Source organism: Taudactylus pleione, unplaced genomic scaffold (assembly GCF_031769625.1).
Source record: "Taudactylus pleione unplaced genomic scaffold, aTauple2 ptg001628l, whole genome shotgun sequence".
In the NCBI taxonomy this organism is placed as follows: domain Eukaryota; kingdom Metazoa; phylum Chordata; class Amphibia; order Anura; family Myobatrachidae; genus Taudactylus; species Taudactylus pleione.
The window spans coordinates 732,338-752,698 of record NW_028286025.1 but is presented as its reverse complement, the minus strand read 5'-3'; the positions used below and the strand labels follow the sequence as shown (position 1 = coordinate 752,698).

General features: G+C 40.8%; 1 protein-coding gene across 4 annotated transcripts in view; it reads left to right on the top strand.

Moving 5' to 3' along the window:
• The first annotated feature begins 5,166 nt into the window (after positions 1–5,166).
• BCL11B (BCL11 transcription factor B) overlaps positions 5,167–20,361 on the top strand; it is a 123,338-nt gene continuing 108,143 nt past the window's right edge. For 3 of the 4 annotated variants that reach the window (XM_088464278.1, XM_088464279.1, XM_088464277.1), the window contains exons 1-2: positions 5,167–5,805; positions 17,211–17,579. In XM_088464278.1, the coding sequence (XP_088320404.1) occupies positions 5,736–5,805; positions 17,211–17,579 (439 nt within the window). In that variant the 5' untranslated portion in view covers positions 5,167–5,735. Of the gene's footprint in view, positions 5,806–8,187; positions 8,227–17,210; positions 17,580–20,361 lie in introns of those variants that run through there. The other variant, XM_088464280.1, reaches the window with a different exon arrangement.

The following is a 20,361-nucleotide window of genomic DNA, read 5'->3' as shown; positions in this document are numbered from 1 at the left end:
TGTATAATCTAACACTCGGACGCAGTTTGTGGTGGAGTACTGATCCTTTCAGACCTGGCGGTATATTTATTGAGCCCCTGTTGAAAGCCAGTCGGCAGTTGTGATTTGCTAGGTACGGGACACGCTGGGAAAGCACCAGACAGTTCCAGCTGCACATGGAGTCCGAGACCAGGCGTAGGTCAAGGTTGTTAAGAAACTGCTATTGATCTACCTTTGAACGTGAGACAGAGATAGCAAATAGACTAAAGGGGGAGCTGTGAGACAAGACATTAACAGCTCTTACAGCTAATGATCACAAGTGCCAGACAACAGAAAGCAAAGGAGAAAGGCGAATGATTGGATTTTATTTTTTATTTTTAGAGGGGGGAAGCCCCAAAAATCACATTCTAATACTCGCTAAGATTAAATAAATCTCCTAATTCATCTCCTGTTCTTCCACCGTGGAGCATTATAAACTCTTTACACTTAGAGGCTGCTATCTGCCAGGAATGAGGGAACAGGCACATAGATGTTACCATTGTACTTCCTGGTCACTTCACCAAAAATCCCAAAAATGTTACTACCACTCCTGACAGCAGGCAGGGTACTGTGCGGTTTTGCTCCATGAGCTGCTGTGGAGATAAATTGATACTAGGTGAAGAATAGCGGAATCTTGGTAATGCTCTACCTCCATAAATGCTCATTGTCCTCATTTTCCAAGGGGTATAAAGAATTGTCTCCGTAAGTATTTGACCCTGATAACCTGCTCCCTCCCAAGTACCCCCTATCTTCTTGTTTGCATCGGGTATAGTTCTCAATACCTCCTGCGTGTTAAGCTTTATTTGAAGCAAGTATTTCAAACCGTTCAACAGAATTACAGTGCCCTGCGCCCGCTTACAGTTCAATACGTTCAGGAATTATAGGCAGCATGGTGGTCATTTGGGCCTCAGGTTTGATTTGGACCCAGGTTCCTATCTTCTCCACCTGTTCACACATGCCCATGGCTTTCTCCCGATGACCAAAAACATACTGTATAGCTTAAATGATTCCTGTCAAAAAACAAAAACCTGTGCCTTTTGTTGTGTATTAGCCACTATGGTAAGGAAAGCGGATTGCAAGCTCATCTATGACAGGCCCTAAGGCGCCTGAATAAAGTCATCTGTACAACACCGTGGATTATATAAGTGATAGAGTATTATAATATATCAATTTACTGTTATATTATAACAATGGAGTTAAAATGTTGGCAATTACAGTATGTACTGGCAGTAGTCTGCTTTTTGTATTCTGCCAATGAATTTCCCCCTAATATATGTTCTTGAGAGTTTGCTGCGACTGTAATAATATAAAAGCGTTATTAGAGGATTGTAGAGAAAACAGGTAAGGAGTTTACAACCCGAGAACCCATTTCTTTGTATGTTTAGTGTGTCTTCATACATTCATATACCAAACTTTTGCGCATTCCAGATAAAGCCTGCGTGACCCCCTGACATCCATCATTATGACAGCAGGTGGGGGTTGAGGGTGAGCAGACCTTAGGTGAGAAGGGGAGGACAGATACTGCAGGGGAATTGGTTTACAAAAGTAGAGGAATGGGATATGCAGGAGGTGTTCATTGCCCCCCTCCCCTTATCCGCCACAGAGGACATCCCCATTCATAACCACAGCACCAGCAATTATATCATTAACTCCTCCAGTGCTGCATGCTATTTAAAGCCATCCAACGGTGAAAATAATTTCTCCCACCCACCCCTATGCAACCAGTTAAATAATTGCACGGGTTCGTAAACTAATGCACGCTTTCTCAGTACGGTCTTTATCCTTTACTACGCCTAGCGTGACTTACAAGTTATTGCAAAGCAGGTGATGGGTTAAAAAAAAAACAAAAAACAAAAAACATAAAGAATTCCTGGACCAAATGAGCAAGAACAGCAGCACCATGCTGGTTTCTGTAAAACGCTATCATTACAGAAGTTTGAATGTGCTGGACTTTGTTATAATTCCGCCTGGGGACATCAGGCTAAGATAAGACATCCCCCCACCCTTCCCCTATCCCCTGCAGCAAGGACCCTGCTGGCTCTGGCTGGACAGAGCCTCCGCTCTCATTGCACAGTAGTAAAGTGGCAATGAGACATCGATGCCACTGAGCGACTAGGAAAAAAAATAGAGATGGAGGTTTTTTTATCACCGTAGTGCCATCATTATTCATCTGTCCGGGTCAAATAGGAAATAATATTGCAATATACTCTACATTGCCCCTGCAAAAATATAGCAGCTATTAAAATATTTGCAACCAACATTATTAGACATAAAATAACAACAATATTTAATAGTCAATGTGCTAAAACAATTTAAATAAGCTGAACTGAAATTGTGTTTTTTTTGGACCAATCTATTAGGGAATTTTTGGTGTTTTTGTGTGAGGACACCTGCAAATCAAAATGTTCTCTTTTTATTATTAGAAATGTGCTCACAGCGATGGAAAGGCTTAAAATCTGTTTATGGTCTATATTTAAAGACATGTACCAACAGCCATGTGCATTAATCCTTGGAGTGTGCTGGCGCAGTCACTAACTTGAAAGGTGCAAAATGCTGTTTCAGGCGTTAAACGCTGAATAATAAATTGATATGATTTAACGGTTTAAAAGTACAGTCATACAAAACATGAATCTTTTTTTTTTTTTATCTATTTAAAATGAAGTGAAGTGATGCAGGCTGGAGTGTGAGAGCTAGTTCCACTTTCAGCTTTCTCATGTGTGACTGCAGTGTTAATGGTTATGCATGGAGGTAATAATGGTAAAAATGAATGTCTTTGCAGACAGCAGTATTGCAAATACTTCTGACTGTCTCTCATGTATTGTAACCATCCGTCTACAATTAAACAGTCTTATCCTTTTACACTTTTCACCTTCTGTGTGATCACAATGCATGTCCCTGAGAAAAGATGTTCTTCAGGAGATAAAGCAAGTCACTTATTATTATCACTGCTATTTAATTATTGCAAATTTTTCATCGATCATCTACGATTTACACTGCTATTGTGATGTTTTACCCCACAGATTAACATAGCTCCATACACAGTCACAGCGCCTGAAGATTTGGATGCAGACATGGGCAATTACTAGCTGTGGGACCATTAATTGTTCATTTAAATACATATATATTCTTAGAGGTTGATGTGTTTCTTTTTGTTTAGTTTTTTTAGGGGAGGTGGGGTGGGGTGGAGGGGACTCAGAAGGCAAGGGCAGGCATTTCCCATGGCTGCGTGTCCTTTAGTCTTGCTTAATGAATTCAGGCAAATATTAACTGATATAAATATAAACAGCAATATTTGCTGCTGTATATTACACACAGTCATGACTAACCTGCCTAGTGGCTAAATAACAGAAATGAAGCAAATATCTCTATCTCAGTTTTGTCTTTTGGTAGAATGTGCACTAAATAACTGGATTTAACCCTTTCTCCGTACCTGGGGTATGTATTTTTGGGAGGATGAGGTGCATGTCATGAAAGGGTTCCTAAGTGATGGGTAAAAATAATATATAGATTCATTTAGGTTGTAAGCAGCTTTTTATTGTGCATCTAATCTCAGCAGCTGCCTCATACCTGTGTGCATAGAGGGAATGAATTCCTAGGAGAAACTGGCAGCTCTTATTCTCTTTGCATGAGAGACATTTCTTTACTCTCTCTAGGTGCAGATCTGGATTGTAAGGGCTGAGTGTGGAGTGAGGTGACCTCTGCCCCCCACCCTTCCCAGATTAAATAGTTGAGTGTAGTTTGTCACTGCTGGAGGCCAGTAGTGGGTGCAGTGTGAGTACAGAGAGAGTCTAGTGTGAGTGGTGAGAGTGCAGTGTGAGTACAGAGAGAGTGTAGTGTGAGTGGTGAGAGTGCAGTGTGAGTACAGAGAGAGTGTAGTGTGAGTGGTGAGAGTGTAGTGTGAGTGCAGAGAGGGTATAGTGTGAGTGCTGAGAGAGTGTAGTGTGAGTGCAGAGAGGGTGTAGTGTGAGTGCAGAGAGGGTGTAGTGTGAGTGTAGAGAGGGTGTAGTGTGAGTGCTGAGAGAGTGTAGTGTGAGTGCAGAGAGGGTGTAGTGTGAGTGCTGAGAGAGTGTAGTGTGAGTGTAGAGAGGGTGTAGTGTGAGTGCAGAGAGGGTATAGTGTAAGTGCCGAAAGGGAGGGTGCAATGTGAGTGCAGAGAGGGTGCTGTGTGAGTGCAGAGTGAGTGAAATGTGAGTGCAGAAAGGTTGCTATGTGAGTGCAGAGAGTGTGCAGTGTGAGTGCAGAGAGGGTGTTGTGTGAGTGCAGAAAGGGTGCTGTGTGAGGGTAGAGAGGGTCTAGTGTGAGTGCAGAGGGTGCAGTGTGAGTACAGAAAGGGTGTAGTGTGAGTGCAGAGTGGGTGAAATGTGAGTGCAGAGTGGGTGAAATGTGAGTGCAGAGAGGGTGTAGTGTGAGTGCAGAGAGGGTGCAGTGTGAGTGCAGAGAGGGTGCTGTATGAGTGCAGAGAGGGTGCTGTGTGAGTGCAGAGAGGGTGCTGTGTGAGTGCAGAGAGGGTGCTGTGTGAGTGCAGAGAGGGTGTAGTGTGAGTGCAGAGAGGGTGTAGTGTAAGTGCAGAGAGGGTGTAATGTGAGTGCAGTGTGAGTGCAGTGTGAGTGCAGAGAGGGTGCAGTGTGAGTGCAGAGTGGGTGAAATGTGAGTGCAGAGAGGGTGCAGTGTGAGTGCAGAGAGGGTGTAGTGTGAGTGCAGAGAGGGTGCTGTGTGAGTGCAGAGTGGGTGGTGTGTGAGTGCAGAGAGGGTGCAGTGTGAGTGCACAGAGGGTGCAGTGTGAGTGCAGAGTGGGTGAAATGTGAGTGCAGAGAGGGTGCAGTGTGAGTGCAGAGAGGGTGTAGTGTGAGTGCAGAGAGGGTGCTGTGTGAGTGCAGAGAGGGTGCAGTGTGAGTGCAGAGAGGGTGCAGTGTGAGTGCAGAAAGGGTGCAGTGCAGGAGCAGGAGAGTGGCACAATGAGCTGCAGGCATGTGCTTTCTCTCCCTTCTTGTTGTGTTCCAGGGTACAATGTTAAAAAGCCACCACTAGTCGCCCCCAGTGCTCCTAGTCTCTCGGTCTTTTAGTCTCTGGTGCAGATTAAACGTCACGTCCGTACTTGAACTTGAATTTTATCCCATTGTACAGAGGCAGACCCAGCCATAGAGAGACAGAGAGCTCCCAGAGAACCAGGACTCCGCCATCTTCACCATTAAATAGTCCTCTCCCCCCACCCCCTCTCCAGTGCCAGCCAAGTGGAGCAGTGCAAAGTGCTGGGCAGTGAATTGCAGGGCAGTGCCAGGCTGACTGCAAGCAGGACCCACTCTCTGTCAGCACCCCACAACCAGCAGGGGCTGCTCCCCCCTCTCTCTTCTGCATTATTCATTTTGGGCATTCTTTTGGGCAATCATTTTTATTGCATTTTTTTTTTTCTTTTGCATTGATGGGAGAAGTGTCACTGCCGGGCACCGTGGACATAACTGGAGTGGGCACAGCAACCAGCCCCTAACTTAAGAAGAAAACCCAAGTGGAGAAGTGCTTTCCTTGTGGTTGAGCTGTGGGCACCGAGGTCTCATTTTTTTTTATATTGAATTTTTTTATTTTTTTTGTGCGTGTTTTTTTTTTTGCATTGAAGAAGAAAAAGCAGGAGGAGGAGGAAGAAGAAGAGGGGAGAACAGGAGGACAAGTAGGAGGAAGGAGCCCCGGTAGTCTCTGCAGATCTCCGGGCGATGCCACTGTAAATGCCAAAGGCAATGTCCCGTCGTAAGCAAGGGAACCCGCAGCACTTGTTACAAAGGGAGATTATCACACGTAAGTCTGCAATGCATGGGGGCTCCCCCAGATCTGGGAGCAGGGGGAGGGGGGTCGTGGTGGGGGGAACAGCTTCCTATCCAGCAGGAAAAGTTTTTGTAGAGAGGGAGGCAAGGGAAAGTTCCTGAGCACATGTGGTTCCTCTCTGACAGCACAGAAGTCACCCACAGGACCTGGCTCCTTCTAATGCAATTATCTATCTATCTATCTATCTATCTATCTATCTATCTATCTATCTATCTATCTATCTATCTATCTATCTATCCATCCTATCTAACCTGGTCTCATGTGATGTAATGCAATCCTGTGCAGTGTCCTTTATCCCTTATATTATGATTGCCAGATGTCAGATACTCCATGCAACCCTCTCCCCCACCATGCATTAAGTGTTAGGACATTGCAATGCAGCAGTGCTCGTGTAAAAGTTAGAGGGGGTAAAGGGGACGGTGGAGGGGAACCTGGGCAGGACAGGCAGGGGAGAGCTAATGACAAACACATGGCTGTAACAAGATTACAAACTGCCTGGTTGTAAAAAAAAAAATGTAAATGCAACCAAACTGGCAGCAGCAGTAGAGTCTGGGGAGGGGGAGAGAGAGAGGAGGGGGTGCTGGATCAATGTATTAGAAGGGGAGGGAGACTGCACTGTGAGATGGGACACATATCTGGAATGGGCACCCACAGGTCCAGGGATCCTCCGCCACCTATGGCATGGTTGTTGCCATCACAATAAGTATCTGCTTTGGAGACCATTGTATAAAGTAGGTCACCTGGGCAATGATGAGATAGTGGGGATATGCCAATGCTGCCCATCTGGGGGTTCATGTAAGTTGTTAAAGTTTGCCATGTAGCCATATACACCAAGATGCATGTTAGGGCTCCTGTAAAGACTTCTCCATAATAGGCCATAACACACCTGTAAAAATAACAAGGTAACAAATGGGGTTAGTGTGCAGTACACCTAGGCAGAAACCAGGATATTGTCTTATATATATTTTATTAGTGGGAGGGGGATCTATTTAAAAATAATTCTTTAAACTTTTGTGATAAAATGAAAAACAAAAACCAGGTAGTATATTAAAATGTTGGGTTACATCTAGTGTACTGCGGTCTCACCTGTGTGCATTTCATGGCAGAAAGGAACATGCAAAACCCAACCTGAAATACATCCAAACTCCAGTCCTACAGGTATTTGCTGTAAAATGCAATACTTTGCCCCAGAGGGCTTGCAATCTAATAGTGGAAGAAGAGTTATGGAACACCTGGCATAAAATATCAGCAGCGCAGAGGATGTCAGACCTGAGGGGTGGATGGTGTACTCATAGAAAAAAGTTACTGTTCCTCAATATGAATACATATATATTATTATCTATATATATATATATATATATATATATATATATATTGTTCATGAAAAAGACTACTGACTAGTTTGTTGTCTAAATGGTCAAAATACAGATTTTACAGATGCTGTATGCCAATTTATTTTTCATTATTTCAAAGCAAAACAGAACAGCAAGGCAGTGTTTGTCACTGATTTAAGCAGTACTTGTGTATGATATATATATATATATATATATTATACACACATGTATTTTATATATACATATACATGTATTATATATATATATATACATATATATATATATATATATATGTATATGTAGATCTATCTATCTATCTATCTATCTATCTATCTATCTATCTATCTATCTATCTATCTATCTATCTATCTATCTATCTATCTATCTATCTATCTAATCTATCTTCAAATTGCCAAATAGTGTTTAGTAGGATAATGTGGATAAAGTCTTATTATAGATATAAAGGTGCATCTTTCTGCTGTCCCCTATCCCCTGGCATTGACCATTAATATGTATATATATACTGTGAGGAGGCTGCATTGTCTGTTTGCAGGGAAATTGGGCAGATAAAGTCAGTAGGTGGGTGTCTGAGGGCTGTGCCCAGTCCTGGTACAACATGTGGGTACAGGGGGATAGAGGGGACCCTGCTGCACGTGAGGAGGTGACTGCTGGGGAAGGGAGAGAGCCCAGGCTCCGCTCATTTTCCCGCCCACTGCCCGGACTCAGCGAGCGGCTGCCTGGTCCTCCCTTCATCCCGGTCCTTTCCAAGCCCTTTAAATAAAACAAAACACAAAACAGTAATAAAGTGCAATAGCCTCCCCGTTGTCCCTGGGCTCCAGCACACATTGCACGGCTGTCTCTCCCTGCATTTGCCCGGTGTGAATGAACCGGGAGAGAGCCGGCTGCTTTGGGGGGAAGAGACAGAATATTTATGGTAGATTTTAACAAATTTAAATAAATAAATATATATAGGGCTATATAAAGGGGTCTCCTCTCCTCCTCTGGCTTGCAGGGAGAGCTGCCTTCCCCTGCTGCATCTCAGTCCTTCTCTCCTTGCTGGGTAATTGTTCTTCATTTCATGGGAGATATTTTTTTTTTGGGGTGTGGGGGTGATCAATTGGTAATTGATGCTTTATTCCTTCTATATAGGAGAGCTGTTATGTTTATTGTTATTATTGTTTTATTATATATATATGGTTTATTATCTCTGCTGTCAGGCTGGTTTATTTTTTGCACCTCCTGCACATTGCTGAGATGTGATGATTGCATTTTGGTGTGCAATATTTAGATTTGCAGAGGATGAGCAGCTGGTTCTCAAATCCTATCTGTTATTTTTGTGACATTTTTGTGTTCCCCCCACCCCAACCCCCCCCCCCCCCCACACCCCCTTTTTTTTTTTGGTAGATCACATATACTTGAAATTTTAGGAATCTCTGGATTGTGTCAAAATTGGAGCCCCTGGATGCAAGGGGTATGAGGCCTGTACATTTTTTTGGGGGGGGGGGGGGTTGGGATTGGGAATGCCTCAGTGAACCCCTGAACATGGCTGTCACAGGGACGTAGGAAGACGGGAATCAGGTGAGTATATCTGTATTTCTCTTTGCATCTCCCCGATTTTAGGACTATTGATCGGTGATCCAGAAATGACATCACTGAAAGCCTTTGAATATTCATGAGGTGCTTTGGCACTCGGCTTAACCCCTTCCTTGCCGCAGATATGTTGAACCTCCCTCTAGCCGATAAGGGCTTAGTTTTTTGTTTTTTTTGGCACCACCCCAGTTATGAGCTTTTCAATGGGTTATTTAGAATTAGTTGTATCAGTGATATCATACTAATAAAGGCAATGTATTGTGAGTTACTTTTAGGCTGTCAGTATCCATTGGACTATTGATCCCCCCAACCTACTATGTCCTGCGAGTGGTTTGACAGTGACCTCTTATGCAAAAGTCAATTATAAGTCTGTTGTAATATGTTTTTAGGATGTGTGGGGTCAAAAATTGCTTTCTTGGTTGCCAAATAGGGCAGCTTTATGCACTCATCTTTTTTTTATTATTTTTAATTGTTTCCCATGCCGCCCTGCAACCAATGTGCTTGCTTCTAGCTGGCATTAAAGACATGAATGTCATTTTACAGATGAGTGCTGATGATATGGTTGGGAATTACTAACCCCCATTGTTTCTTTAGTGTGCATGTTGAGTTTTGCACTATACAAAAAAAGGAACAAGCGGGAAATACAGTAGGCACCTAGGCTTGGGGTGAACCCCCCCACCAGAGATTAGCAAATTATGCAAATGAAGTTAAGAAGTTATGGTTGAAAATAAATGTGCTAGATTTGGAAGAGTTCTTCTGAAATCCACGCAGGTATTAAGAGGATGTACCCAAGAAAACGGCATTTAAAGGCACGTTAGAGTGCAAGTTCTTGTGCCTTTGTGTTGTGTAATTAGCTGTAGTGTATTGATTATACAGCGTACATCACTGCTTTGCTTCCTCCTTGTGCTGTGGATCAAGTTGACATCTAAATAAACTACAGCGAAGGCTAGACGGCGTTACTTGCTGGCTCGAGACCTGAAATCAGCAACATGCGGCTGTTCTGGGGCAGAACTAGTCATGCATCTTATTAAAAATAATATCCAGCATTTATCAGACTGTGCAAAAAATGAGCCTCCCAACTAGAGGGCCGAGAGAGAAAGAGTGCGGATGTTTTAGCATGAAAATACCTGCAGATGTAACTCAGAGAGTAGTCAAACCAGTTTTTATTGTTTATTGTTTAAATTCTCTTTGGTTGGTGTTATATAGGAATCTAGGGGCCAGGAAAACCTTTTTTTTTTTTTTTTCTTCTCGTCAGAAATCGCCTTCTGAGTTTTTAGTGAATTTGGCCTAAGTCATGCGAGTAGAAAAAAAAAATCTTATACCTACGCTTTGCTGCCATTCTGCGTCTGAAACTGTGCGAGGCTTCGCCGCTAAGCAGTTAGAAAAAAATGTAGAACCACATCAGAAATGACTTATCTGTGCAAGAATCGCTGAGAATGTGTTATTTGCCTCCGAGAAGACATCTAGGCCTCTCACCGAATCCACCACCACAATGTCTAGCTGTGTTTATCAGATATAAAATTATAATGAGCAAACTTTAGCCGTTCCATCTGCACATGTTAAATGTACACACATGGACAATGGCGTACAAAATAACTGCAATAGGGACCTCCAATTAATATATGCTTAATGGCGTACACTTTTTTTTTTTTCCCTTGTGGATTTCACACTGAGTTTAATCTCCGTCATGTCCGATGATAGAGAAATTCTTTCATTTGCACGTTGCATGCGGCTTGCAGGGAGGTGAAGAGCGCACGGTACCTCTTGGCTGCCATTTAAATACACATTTAAATTTCTTCACTTTTTAAGTCCTCCGTAATGACACTATCGACTCCCATTCCCTTCTCTGATTTGTATAAATTACATAATCCCTGCCTTAAGATTACATCAGCTATGAGTGAATGGTTTCCTCTGTATATCAGAAAGATAGCTTATTTCCCCATGGGATTCCAGGCAGTGTAATTTACTTACAGCATCTGTCTATAGTGACATGCACCGTTTGAAAGCGAAACTATAGTTTCCCAACGCAATGAAGAAAAATAGGTATTGATCATATGACTACAGTGTAATACCCAGGCGATTGAGAGTCTTCACGCACTGGATTAAGTTTTCTAACTCGTTCGTTTCCGAAAAAAGGTAGCGCCCCGCAGGAACGCAATTGTGGTTCGGTGTCTCTTACAGGGTAGGCAGAAACCTGACGTGTATGTGTCACTAAAATGCCTATGCATGAAAAAAGAATTCTGAACATTTTTATCGTTCGCTTGGTAGCGACGCAAATGCACGTAGCGTCACCGGTTCACGTACGGTATTTACAGCCTCTCCAAAACACTCCATTATATACCATAGCTTCCACTTGCATGCAAGGATGGGATATTTTTTTTATTTTTTGTTATACTTTTGAATTTACACATTTTCTTTCAAGCTTTTATGAAATTTGGATGTCTGCAAACAGTTATTCCCATTTTATTTATTTAGGATAGTTTGCATGTGTTGGAGGCAGTCTTGGGAATCATTAGGGGATGCACAGCTAGACAAAGATTGATTAGTCTATGAACACGAGGAGCTGACACTTGTTTCCAGAAGTTGATTGGGACAAAAATATGTTCTTGGGGCTGCTTTGCATGTCTGCAGTGCGAACTCTCCCAGTGACTTTGTCTTGAGTATGTCATTCGGTGCTTGTGCAAACAGTTTAGAAAAAAAAAAAGAAATACAAAAATTAAATAAATAGACTTTGCATCTTTACTTATATTTAATTTTTTTAAGCTGCCTATCTCAGTTGGACCCTAAGGCATTTTAACTGACAAGCATTGGCTACTAGGGGGAGCTCCGAGCCTGTAGGATTCGGAACTGGTGGTTGTAATTCCTTCGTAGCATTACTGCAAAATGTCGAAATCAACATACAAGCCTGTTTACTGCTGCAACATCTGAGGCACAAAGAGAACATTTACTTAGGCAAATCCCGTCAAGCCAACTTATCTTTGGTGCTGTGTTCGCACCCTGAGTGACTGCATCTTGTCCATTGCACGTCACTGACCTACAATGGGTTATGACTGTTAACAAACTTTACCGTCTGTCATTGATCTTGCGGCCGATATGATTCATAGATTTTCAAGTGAAACGTACATCTAAGTCAGCATTTCAAGGAGCATTTTGATTTTTTTTTTTTCCGTAACAAACTTAAACCGTAATTTAAATAAAGACAAGCTAGTGCCTTATTTAGTTGCTCTCGTCTTTTTAAACTTCCCCATCATTAAAGGGCCCTTATTTAGTAGGGATTTCTGCTGCCTAACAATACGTGATGAAGCTGCCGTCTTTGTATGGTAATTGCAGGGTGTAAGCAGCCCCCTTGCCCTGTAACCTAAATTCCACTTCCTTGTGCCTTATTTCTTACAGATAATAGCACAATGCTATTACTTGCATTGAAGATTATACAGTTTAGCCAACTAAAGCTTACGTTATCCAAGCCCAGCCATTGATTCATTCTCATTTTAGGGTGCGTGGAAGTAAGGAGAAGGTGGGGAATTACCCTACGAGGAGAGAAAGCTTTTATAGTAATCCGAAAGAGAAATAAATTAGGTCAGAAAAAAAAAAAAGCTGGTGCTGTCATCCGTCGTAAAAAAAAAAAAAAAAAAAGAGCTTTCAGTCTTAAACACAGAGTGCTAGAAATTCATCTGATGAGTCCTGTACTTCATTGAATGTTTGAATGGTGCACGGTGAGGCCCTGCAGACTGCACGCTGCCTATCCTTTAAAGGCGGGGAGGGCGGGCAGAGGGGGGGGAGTGATTTCCAAACACATGGAACAATATTACATATGGTAATTTAACTCATCGCACTTAATTCCGCAGTGCACTAAGGTGTGTGTAAAGTGACTGTATCTGGACAGAATGACATAATAATGATGATAATAATAATAACAGAAAAATGCAGTTCTTAAAACGTCAAACATCTCTGCCCCTGCTTGCAACAAACTCATCGGGGTGTTGGCTCGGCTCGCCAGCGGTCGAACGGTTAATATCGAGATTTCATGTATTTTTGAAAAGCAACCCCACAATAGCCACAAACACGTAATGCATTTTTTTTTTTTTTTATATTATCAAAACCCAGAGTTGGCAGTGCAAAAAAAATAAAAAATTAAATATTAATAATTAAAAATTTGTATTGAAATTTTCTTTTCACACCCAGAACGGAGACGTTGTGGTAATAAAACGGTAGCACTAGGACATTGTTTTAAATTATTATTATTTTTTTTTACAATTTTTTTTTTTTTTTTTCACTTTGCATATTGCAAGAAGAATTCAAGAGTATATTTCTCGAAATTTGCATTGGCTCCCACCCCCCCTGTATATTTATAGTTTCAATAAACTCTTTTCAATAAAGTATATTTATATTTTCAATAAACCCTGGATATGTGTTCCAGTACTGCTCACAAACTGTGAGAGAAGCCTTTTATATTACCCCCATTCACGCTAAATTCTAAGCTCCCGACAGCAGCTAAATATGCATATTTTTTAAATCTGTTTATCGGCCAGCCAGCTTCCTAATCAGCTAGCTGCAAATAAAAAAAAAGTGCCTCAAGATTTTGAAAGCAAATGAAAGACAGCATAGAGGTCCGCTGGGTAAAATAATATCTTTATTTTGCAGCAAACAGTCTCATTATTTACATCTTCAAATTAAGAATATTTGATTGTTTTCTGCTGTGGCCCAGCTAGTATGCTGTAAATAATTCTGGGCCAGTATTGGACCAGTGTTAGGTAAGTATTGTATTATGTATGGGCGTTCAATGGCCTCAGTTTGGCCATTGCTGATTAAACACCAGTGTGCAAAATTAAAATTGCAAAAAAATAAAAAATTGAAACGATCATTTCAGTTGTCTTTGCAAATTGATGGGAATTTGTATAAAAAAAAACAAGCACCCTTACTTACATCTTCATGCATTAATGTATATGGAATGATTTTTATTTCTTGTGTACCTGCCTTGTTTTAACACGTCACGTTTAACAATTATCTGTATGGGTGGATTTGCACTAGTTGGATAGTGTATTGCACCAGATACCCCACCAATGAATGAAATTAAAGACATTCACATCATATTGCAATATACTCTTCCTGTTATTTGAGAACACATTTTGCGGGTGCATGCTTAGCTGATATCGTGTGTTTGTTTTGGGTCTTCTAAGCTGTCTGTATTATTGGCTATTACGTCGTACGTAACGTTTTTTTTGCTGCATTTTTAGAGCTCGTGATTTTTGTCCGAATCGAATTTTGCTGATTGGTATAGAGAACGGTTATATAACCCTCTCTGCAACTTAATGTTTCAGATTTATTAAGTTTTACTTTAAGTGGCATGCAAGATATTACTTCCTGCAATCTGTGACAGGTCCTTCGAAGATTTAAGTGGTCCAAAAAAATTTATATTTTTCAGGCAAAGGACAACTCAATTTAACTATATCTACTTCATAGGAAATATAAATTCTCAGGGGTGAGACTTAAAGTGTGCTCCGAAACCCTAATTTTATCACATCAGTAGTATTAAGCTGGTAAAATCAACGTGCATATTGGAGGTTAATAGGTGTATATATATTTGAAGGAAGCATTAGTTCCTTATAAAGCATTTAGTACATTAAATAGAACATCTGTTGGGGTTTAGACTGGTATTAAAGTGTTTAATTTGATGATAGATAGATAGATGTCCAATAAAAGCAATATGTGGATTAATCAGCACAGTTGCATTAATAATAAACTGTACAATTTTGGGTAATACCCATTTCTAGGATAAGCGACTGAGGTTCTTTTAACAGTATACACCTAAATCCAGGAGGGGCTGAGTGAAATATCCATGGGTATAAATTAAGAATAAGTGACTCAGTTCTATCTAGTATTTCACCAAAATTCTCTCCCGGGGGGCTACAGTGTAATGCGTGCATCCTGAAGGAGGGAGTTATTGTCCTGATGACAGATGCAATGCAAAATAACTGTCCTGAATTATGTCGATATTGGTCCGAGAAAGAGTTAAAAGAGGTTTAGCACTGAACGTGTTTCTCCATGATCTGTTTGTACAAAAAAAGAGATGCAGGAAGACCAGGGTTGGGGTGCAAGGCAAATTTATTTTCACGCTATAATAATAAAAAAAAAAATTAATTGCAGAAATGGATGTTACCGCCAGTAGCATAGGTTACAAAGGTAATGAATTTTGATCACGATTACAAGGAATTAAAACATAATAACTCAGTTGATCATTTGTTTGACCTCCCTGGGTGACTGACCTGGGACCGTGTATCTAGATGAATGAGGCAATATTTGGAGGTACTATTTTGTTTAATGCACACTTGGAAACCGTAAAGCTATGTGACGTTTTATAGATGCGTGTCCTGTTCACTTGTACCCTGGAATATGTGTGCAAAACGTACATAGGTTCTGTGCCTATGACATGCTGTTCAGTACCGGTGTATTTGGGTAGAGATGTATAGGTAAATGTCTGTAATTAAAGGCAAAATGCAGAGTATGGCATTGCTGCATCTAGGTGTAAAACAATGTTTATCTTGTGCTATCACTCTTTGTGCCAAAGTTTTGAGCGGGACATTAAATACTGAGTTTCATTGGAAGCAGGTAATAGCTGACAGTATAGGCCCTGAGACCAGTGTGCTGATGGAGTATAAAAATAGTCTGCTGGGAGGCTTCAATGTGAAGGATACAGGATAGGCACCTGCTGACGACTTTCTCTAATAACGACGCAGTCATTTAGGAGGTCTTGTGAGCCAGTACCTGGCAGCAAATGCAAAGAGGAAACAAAATCAGCCAATGATGTAATACAGTATTTTGCCCTTTCATTTCAACTTGGAGAGTCTCTTACGTTACCTTTACTATGACCGGGCGTGGCCCGGGTCCCTTTAAGATTGTCACCCCCAAGTATAATACACTCCCGGGAGATCTTGTTTTTTTTTTCTATTTTTAGGCATTATCCTGGTGAGGGCCTATCAAGCGTTTTGATAATAGTTTCGCTGTCCGCGCCATTTTGCATGAATGGTCTGAATATACCACTACTGTGGTTACTAGCTGCGCCGGTCTGCCTAATGCAAAAATATGCCGGGCGTCGGGAGCACTAGAAAAATTATATGTTTATGATTTTGTGTAAAAAAAAAAATAAATAAAAAAAAAAATAATTATATATATATATATATATATATATATATATTTATTTAAATAAATATCAGTGTTGGTCAAGTGCAGGCGCACCTACAAAATGAACAGGAAGCATAGAATAGGGTAAGTTCAGAACTGTTTCCGGTGAATATTTATTTTTTTAACCATCCTTTTGGTGAAGACTTTCCCTGGGCATTATTACCAGCAGCTGGTTACGCATCTTGCCCAAAAATAAATAAATCCCATTACATTTTCCTACTATAAGCCTCCTTAGCGGTAATATTTGTTTAGATTAAAAGACTGGGGACATTTCATGCAAAAACATTGTGTTCTTGAGTCACACAGCAAAATAATAATAATAAAAAAAATATAATAATTTGCCACGGTTACTACTTTCTCTGGCGATTAATTACCATCCTGAGTAATCTTGCAAATGATAACCACATGTTTTTGTTTTTTTCTCTCGATTATTTTTGTGTGTCTGGTGCTCGAAGTGACTTTTTATTTTATTTTTTATTTTTTTTGAGGTTGCATGTCACTTATCGATGATCGAAAGTCGCAGATTTTTTTTACTCTCGCGCGTTTATTTTTGTTTGTCGGTATAATGCCTCAGAGTCGGGGGAAAAAAAAACAATACAAATACCGGGAGATGCATTACATGTAGCGAGTGAGAAATTACAGGTATAATCTCAAGTGTTATGTATTGCCGAGGGCATTGCCGTATCTCCTATGACAGAGGGGGTGAGGAAGAAGGGGGGGTTACAGGAACTAGCAGCTATTAGGAGACATCTATCCGTTTGTCTACTTGTTTATGCCATCGATAACTTTAACACAGATGTCCTCGGGCACGGTTTATGGGGAAAAAAGAGGTTGTCTGTTAAAATATATCTGTATGTGGACAGGTTCAATTATCTCCTGGAAGGTTAACGCTGAGAGAGGTACCTAGCGTGTTGAGGGTCTGTGTGGTTGAACAAATGCAGTTTTCAAGAAGTATTTTATTTCTGAACCTGTCAAGTGTTTGAAGTTGCAAAAATAAATTCAATCTCGCAATGTATGCATACTATTTTATAATGGCACACATTACAGGGTGTAAATACTCCCCGACTTGTCGATTGTATTGTTTTTTTTTTTTTTTGGTTTGCAATGTTATTTATGCCCATTTTGTTTTTGTTCAAAAAGCATAATGCTTCTAATTGGTATATTTTCTTTTTGTGGATGATTTTTATTATGATTCTGTGACAGGTTACTGGTCTCATATATATGGCCACTAGTCAGTCTCATTATTTTTTTTTGTTTTTGTGTGCCCCATTACAGCTGAGCAGCGCCATGTCGAAACGGTGATCACAGATGACGACGACGGTCTTCCCATCCCGGAACCGGTGACCATCGGCCTGTCCGGCAGCGGGACTGACCCAGACTTGTTAACATGTGGACAGTGTCAAATGAATTTCCCCCTGGGAGACATTTTGGTTTTTATAGAGCACAAGAGAAAACAGTGCGGGGGCCCGAGCAGAGGCTGCTATGAAAAGATCCTGGATAAAAATAGCCCTCCACCCCCATCTCGCTCCGAGCTCAGGAAAGTGGCAGAGCCGGTGGAAATCGGTATCCAGGTCACGCCGGACGAGGAAGACCGTCTTCTCACGCCTACGAAAGGAATTTGTCCGAAGCAGGAGAACATTGCAGGTAATGGTCCACTTCTCTGTTGATGCTGCTGTGGCGGGACAGAGACGTTGTCTTGTGTCTTGTCCCAAAAAGGCCATAATGCTCCCACTGGGCCTCATTCCCACTTGCACAGAAACAAGAATTCTATGTGTGTATAGAGGAAGAGAGAACAATGTGTTTTATAGATGTTCAGAAAGAACAAGGGAAGCACAATTAGCCATACTTGGCTTATGAGTCCTATAGGCTTTTAGCCGAATCCTTAGTATTAAGCCACCGAAATCCTGATTTGTCCCCAGATTTTAGTGCAGAAGACACACTTCAACGTGACAGACAACACTGGTCATTTAGAGTTCACCTGCTTTTGTTTTTAATGCTCCCAGATTATGCTGTTGGGTTGACTCTTAACATATAGAATGGGTGCATCCTCAGAACTTATTAATGACCAATCGGTGTGGCTCACATGTTCATGTGTGTCCATGTTTGATTGTCAGCTGGCTACATTCTCTGCAGGAGCACGCTGCCTGCCTCATATAACATGAGGATGCTATGGGTAATCAGGAGCCAGTACTATGTGGTTATTGGGTCTGTGTACTAAGCCTTGAAGAGAGATAAAGTGGACATAGATAAGTACCACCCAATCAGCTCCTAACTGTCATTTTTTTCAAGCACAGCCTGTAAAGTGACAGGAGCTGATTGATTGGTACTTTATCTCTCTCCGAAGCTTAGTACATAGATCCCTACATATCGACAAGCGAGCAGTAAATGTTTACCAGCGTCATTTATATAGGACCTAGGGATAAAGCCTCCGTCGAGAGTCACGCACCGTGGTTCATTTGTGCAAAGAGTGCCTGCCTGTGCGTACGCTATAGCTTCTAGCACTGACCCCGTCTCTACCCAGTCACATGTAATAAGCACCATTTATACAAGTATTTAATCAGCAGATTAAAGCCTCAGAATCTCCATTTCTATCATGTGAACTCGCAGCTTTCATCTGGCTAGTGCAGATACTTTCTCTACCTTATGAGTCTGAAGTTGCATTGATTTGCATGTTAGAAGTCTGGGGATTAACGCTAATCCTAAACCTATTTATCCTGAAGTCTGTGTGAAGGAGAGTTCCCTTTCCCCTTTTCCTAGAATGCTAACTTGCCATCCATTCCGTGTCATAGAAATTGTTTCTCCAGCGAAGCCAAGAGTATATATACAGTTTACTAAGACATAAAGGCTTAAAATAGTTTCTCCCTGCAGAAGTTACCGATGACTGAAGCTATTTGGAACGTTGGAATTTTCGAAATTCCAGCCAGAGATGGGAGATGCAGATCGTAGCATTTGTGATAAGAGAGCAATGGGTTTCGTGTCTCCCAGCGTGGTTTTGCAGATTACTGTTGTTAAGAGGCGGGCAAAACACAGGGCCAGAAAGCAGAAATGAGGAATTATTATTATTTTCTTGCTTTTCGTGTGATAGTTTTATTTCTCAGGTTGGTGACGGGAAGCCTCAGTAGCTTATATGACATTTTTTCTTGTTTTTTTTTTAATTTTTATTTTTTTTATTCTTTGTGGGAGAGATTTTTTATTTTTTATTTTATTTTTATATATATATATTTTTTTTTTTCCATTTGGCAGAGATTTTTGTATTCACAAACTTTTAGAGCAATTATAGGTTAATCCCAGAAATGGTAGCATAGACTCTGCTGTGTCAGCTGAACTAAAACGGCTTCTTTTTTTTATTTTATTTTTATTTAACTGCACAACAATCACATTTATAAAAAAAAAAAAATTCTCTCTCTGCTTAAAACAAAACACTTCTATTTAATAAACTGGAAAGATGACAGAATAAAACGTGGACAGCTCGGATGTAAAGAGTAATTTAATTTGGCAGAAGCATTAATTATTTTAGCGTAATTGAATCCTTAGGTCCGCAGCCATTGCCATTTATGGACGTATTTTGTTATTTAATTTTTTTTTTTTTTACTGTGTAGAAGAGGATCGGGAGACGGAATAAGTGTGAATAACTTAATATGTCAGATTGGGTATAAGAAACAGCTCACTATGGCGTTAGGGAATAAATCAACAAATGAATGAATGTACATTCCATAGTCAGTTAAATCTAAGAGCCTTTTAAAAAGGCTTCTAATATATTTCCCCAAAAGTAAGTGCTAGAAATGGATTTTTAGTAGTAATGAAGTAAATAGGAGTAGCTTTACTGTATTGTTTTTTTTAAATAAGCTGTTTCCTGTATGAACCAATGAGATGCTAGCTATCATTTAGCTAGTGCCCTGTGCAAAATGATAGCTAGAATCTGATTGGCTGCTTTGGTCAATACCTCAACTTTCCCATTTTAGACGTTTTAGTGAATATGCCTCCTTGGGGAACATTGAGAAGTGCACTGTTTACATGGCTACTATGGAAACATTTGTTCCAGGTATAGGGATACTTCCGGTACTCCAGCTGGTGTGGATCCACACAGGCCAGCATGTCCTGCCACAGTTTTAGCAGAACTTTGGCTGGGCATGCTGGCATATGTAGTTCCACAGCAGCTAGAGTGCTTGACTTTGCTTACTACTGTATCATATCATGTGTTATATCTTGCCTATTATGTTAGTAAGCCATCCTGCCCATATATATCACATGTTCATGTGATATATGCAGTATATGACTTATGGCATATTTAGTGCCCACGTGATTATCATAAGCAGGAAACACAAAGACTTATGTGAAGTTGCCTTTTCTGTGCACAATTACCGCCCGCTGCTTCCTTTTGGGCACCAAGTGCAATAAAACTATTGTAGCTGGCATAACAGAGTCC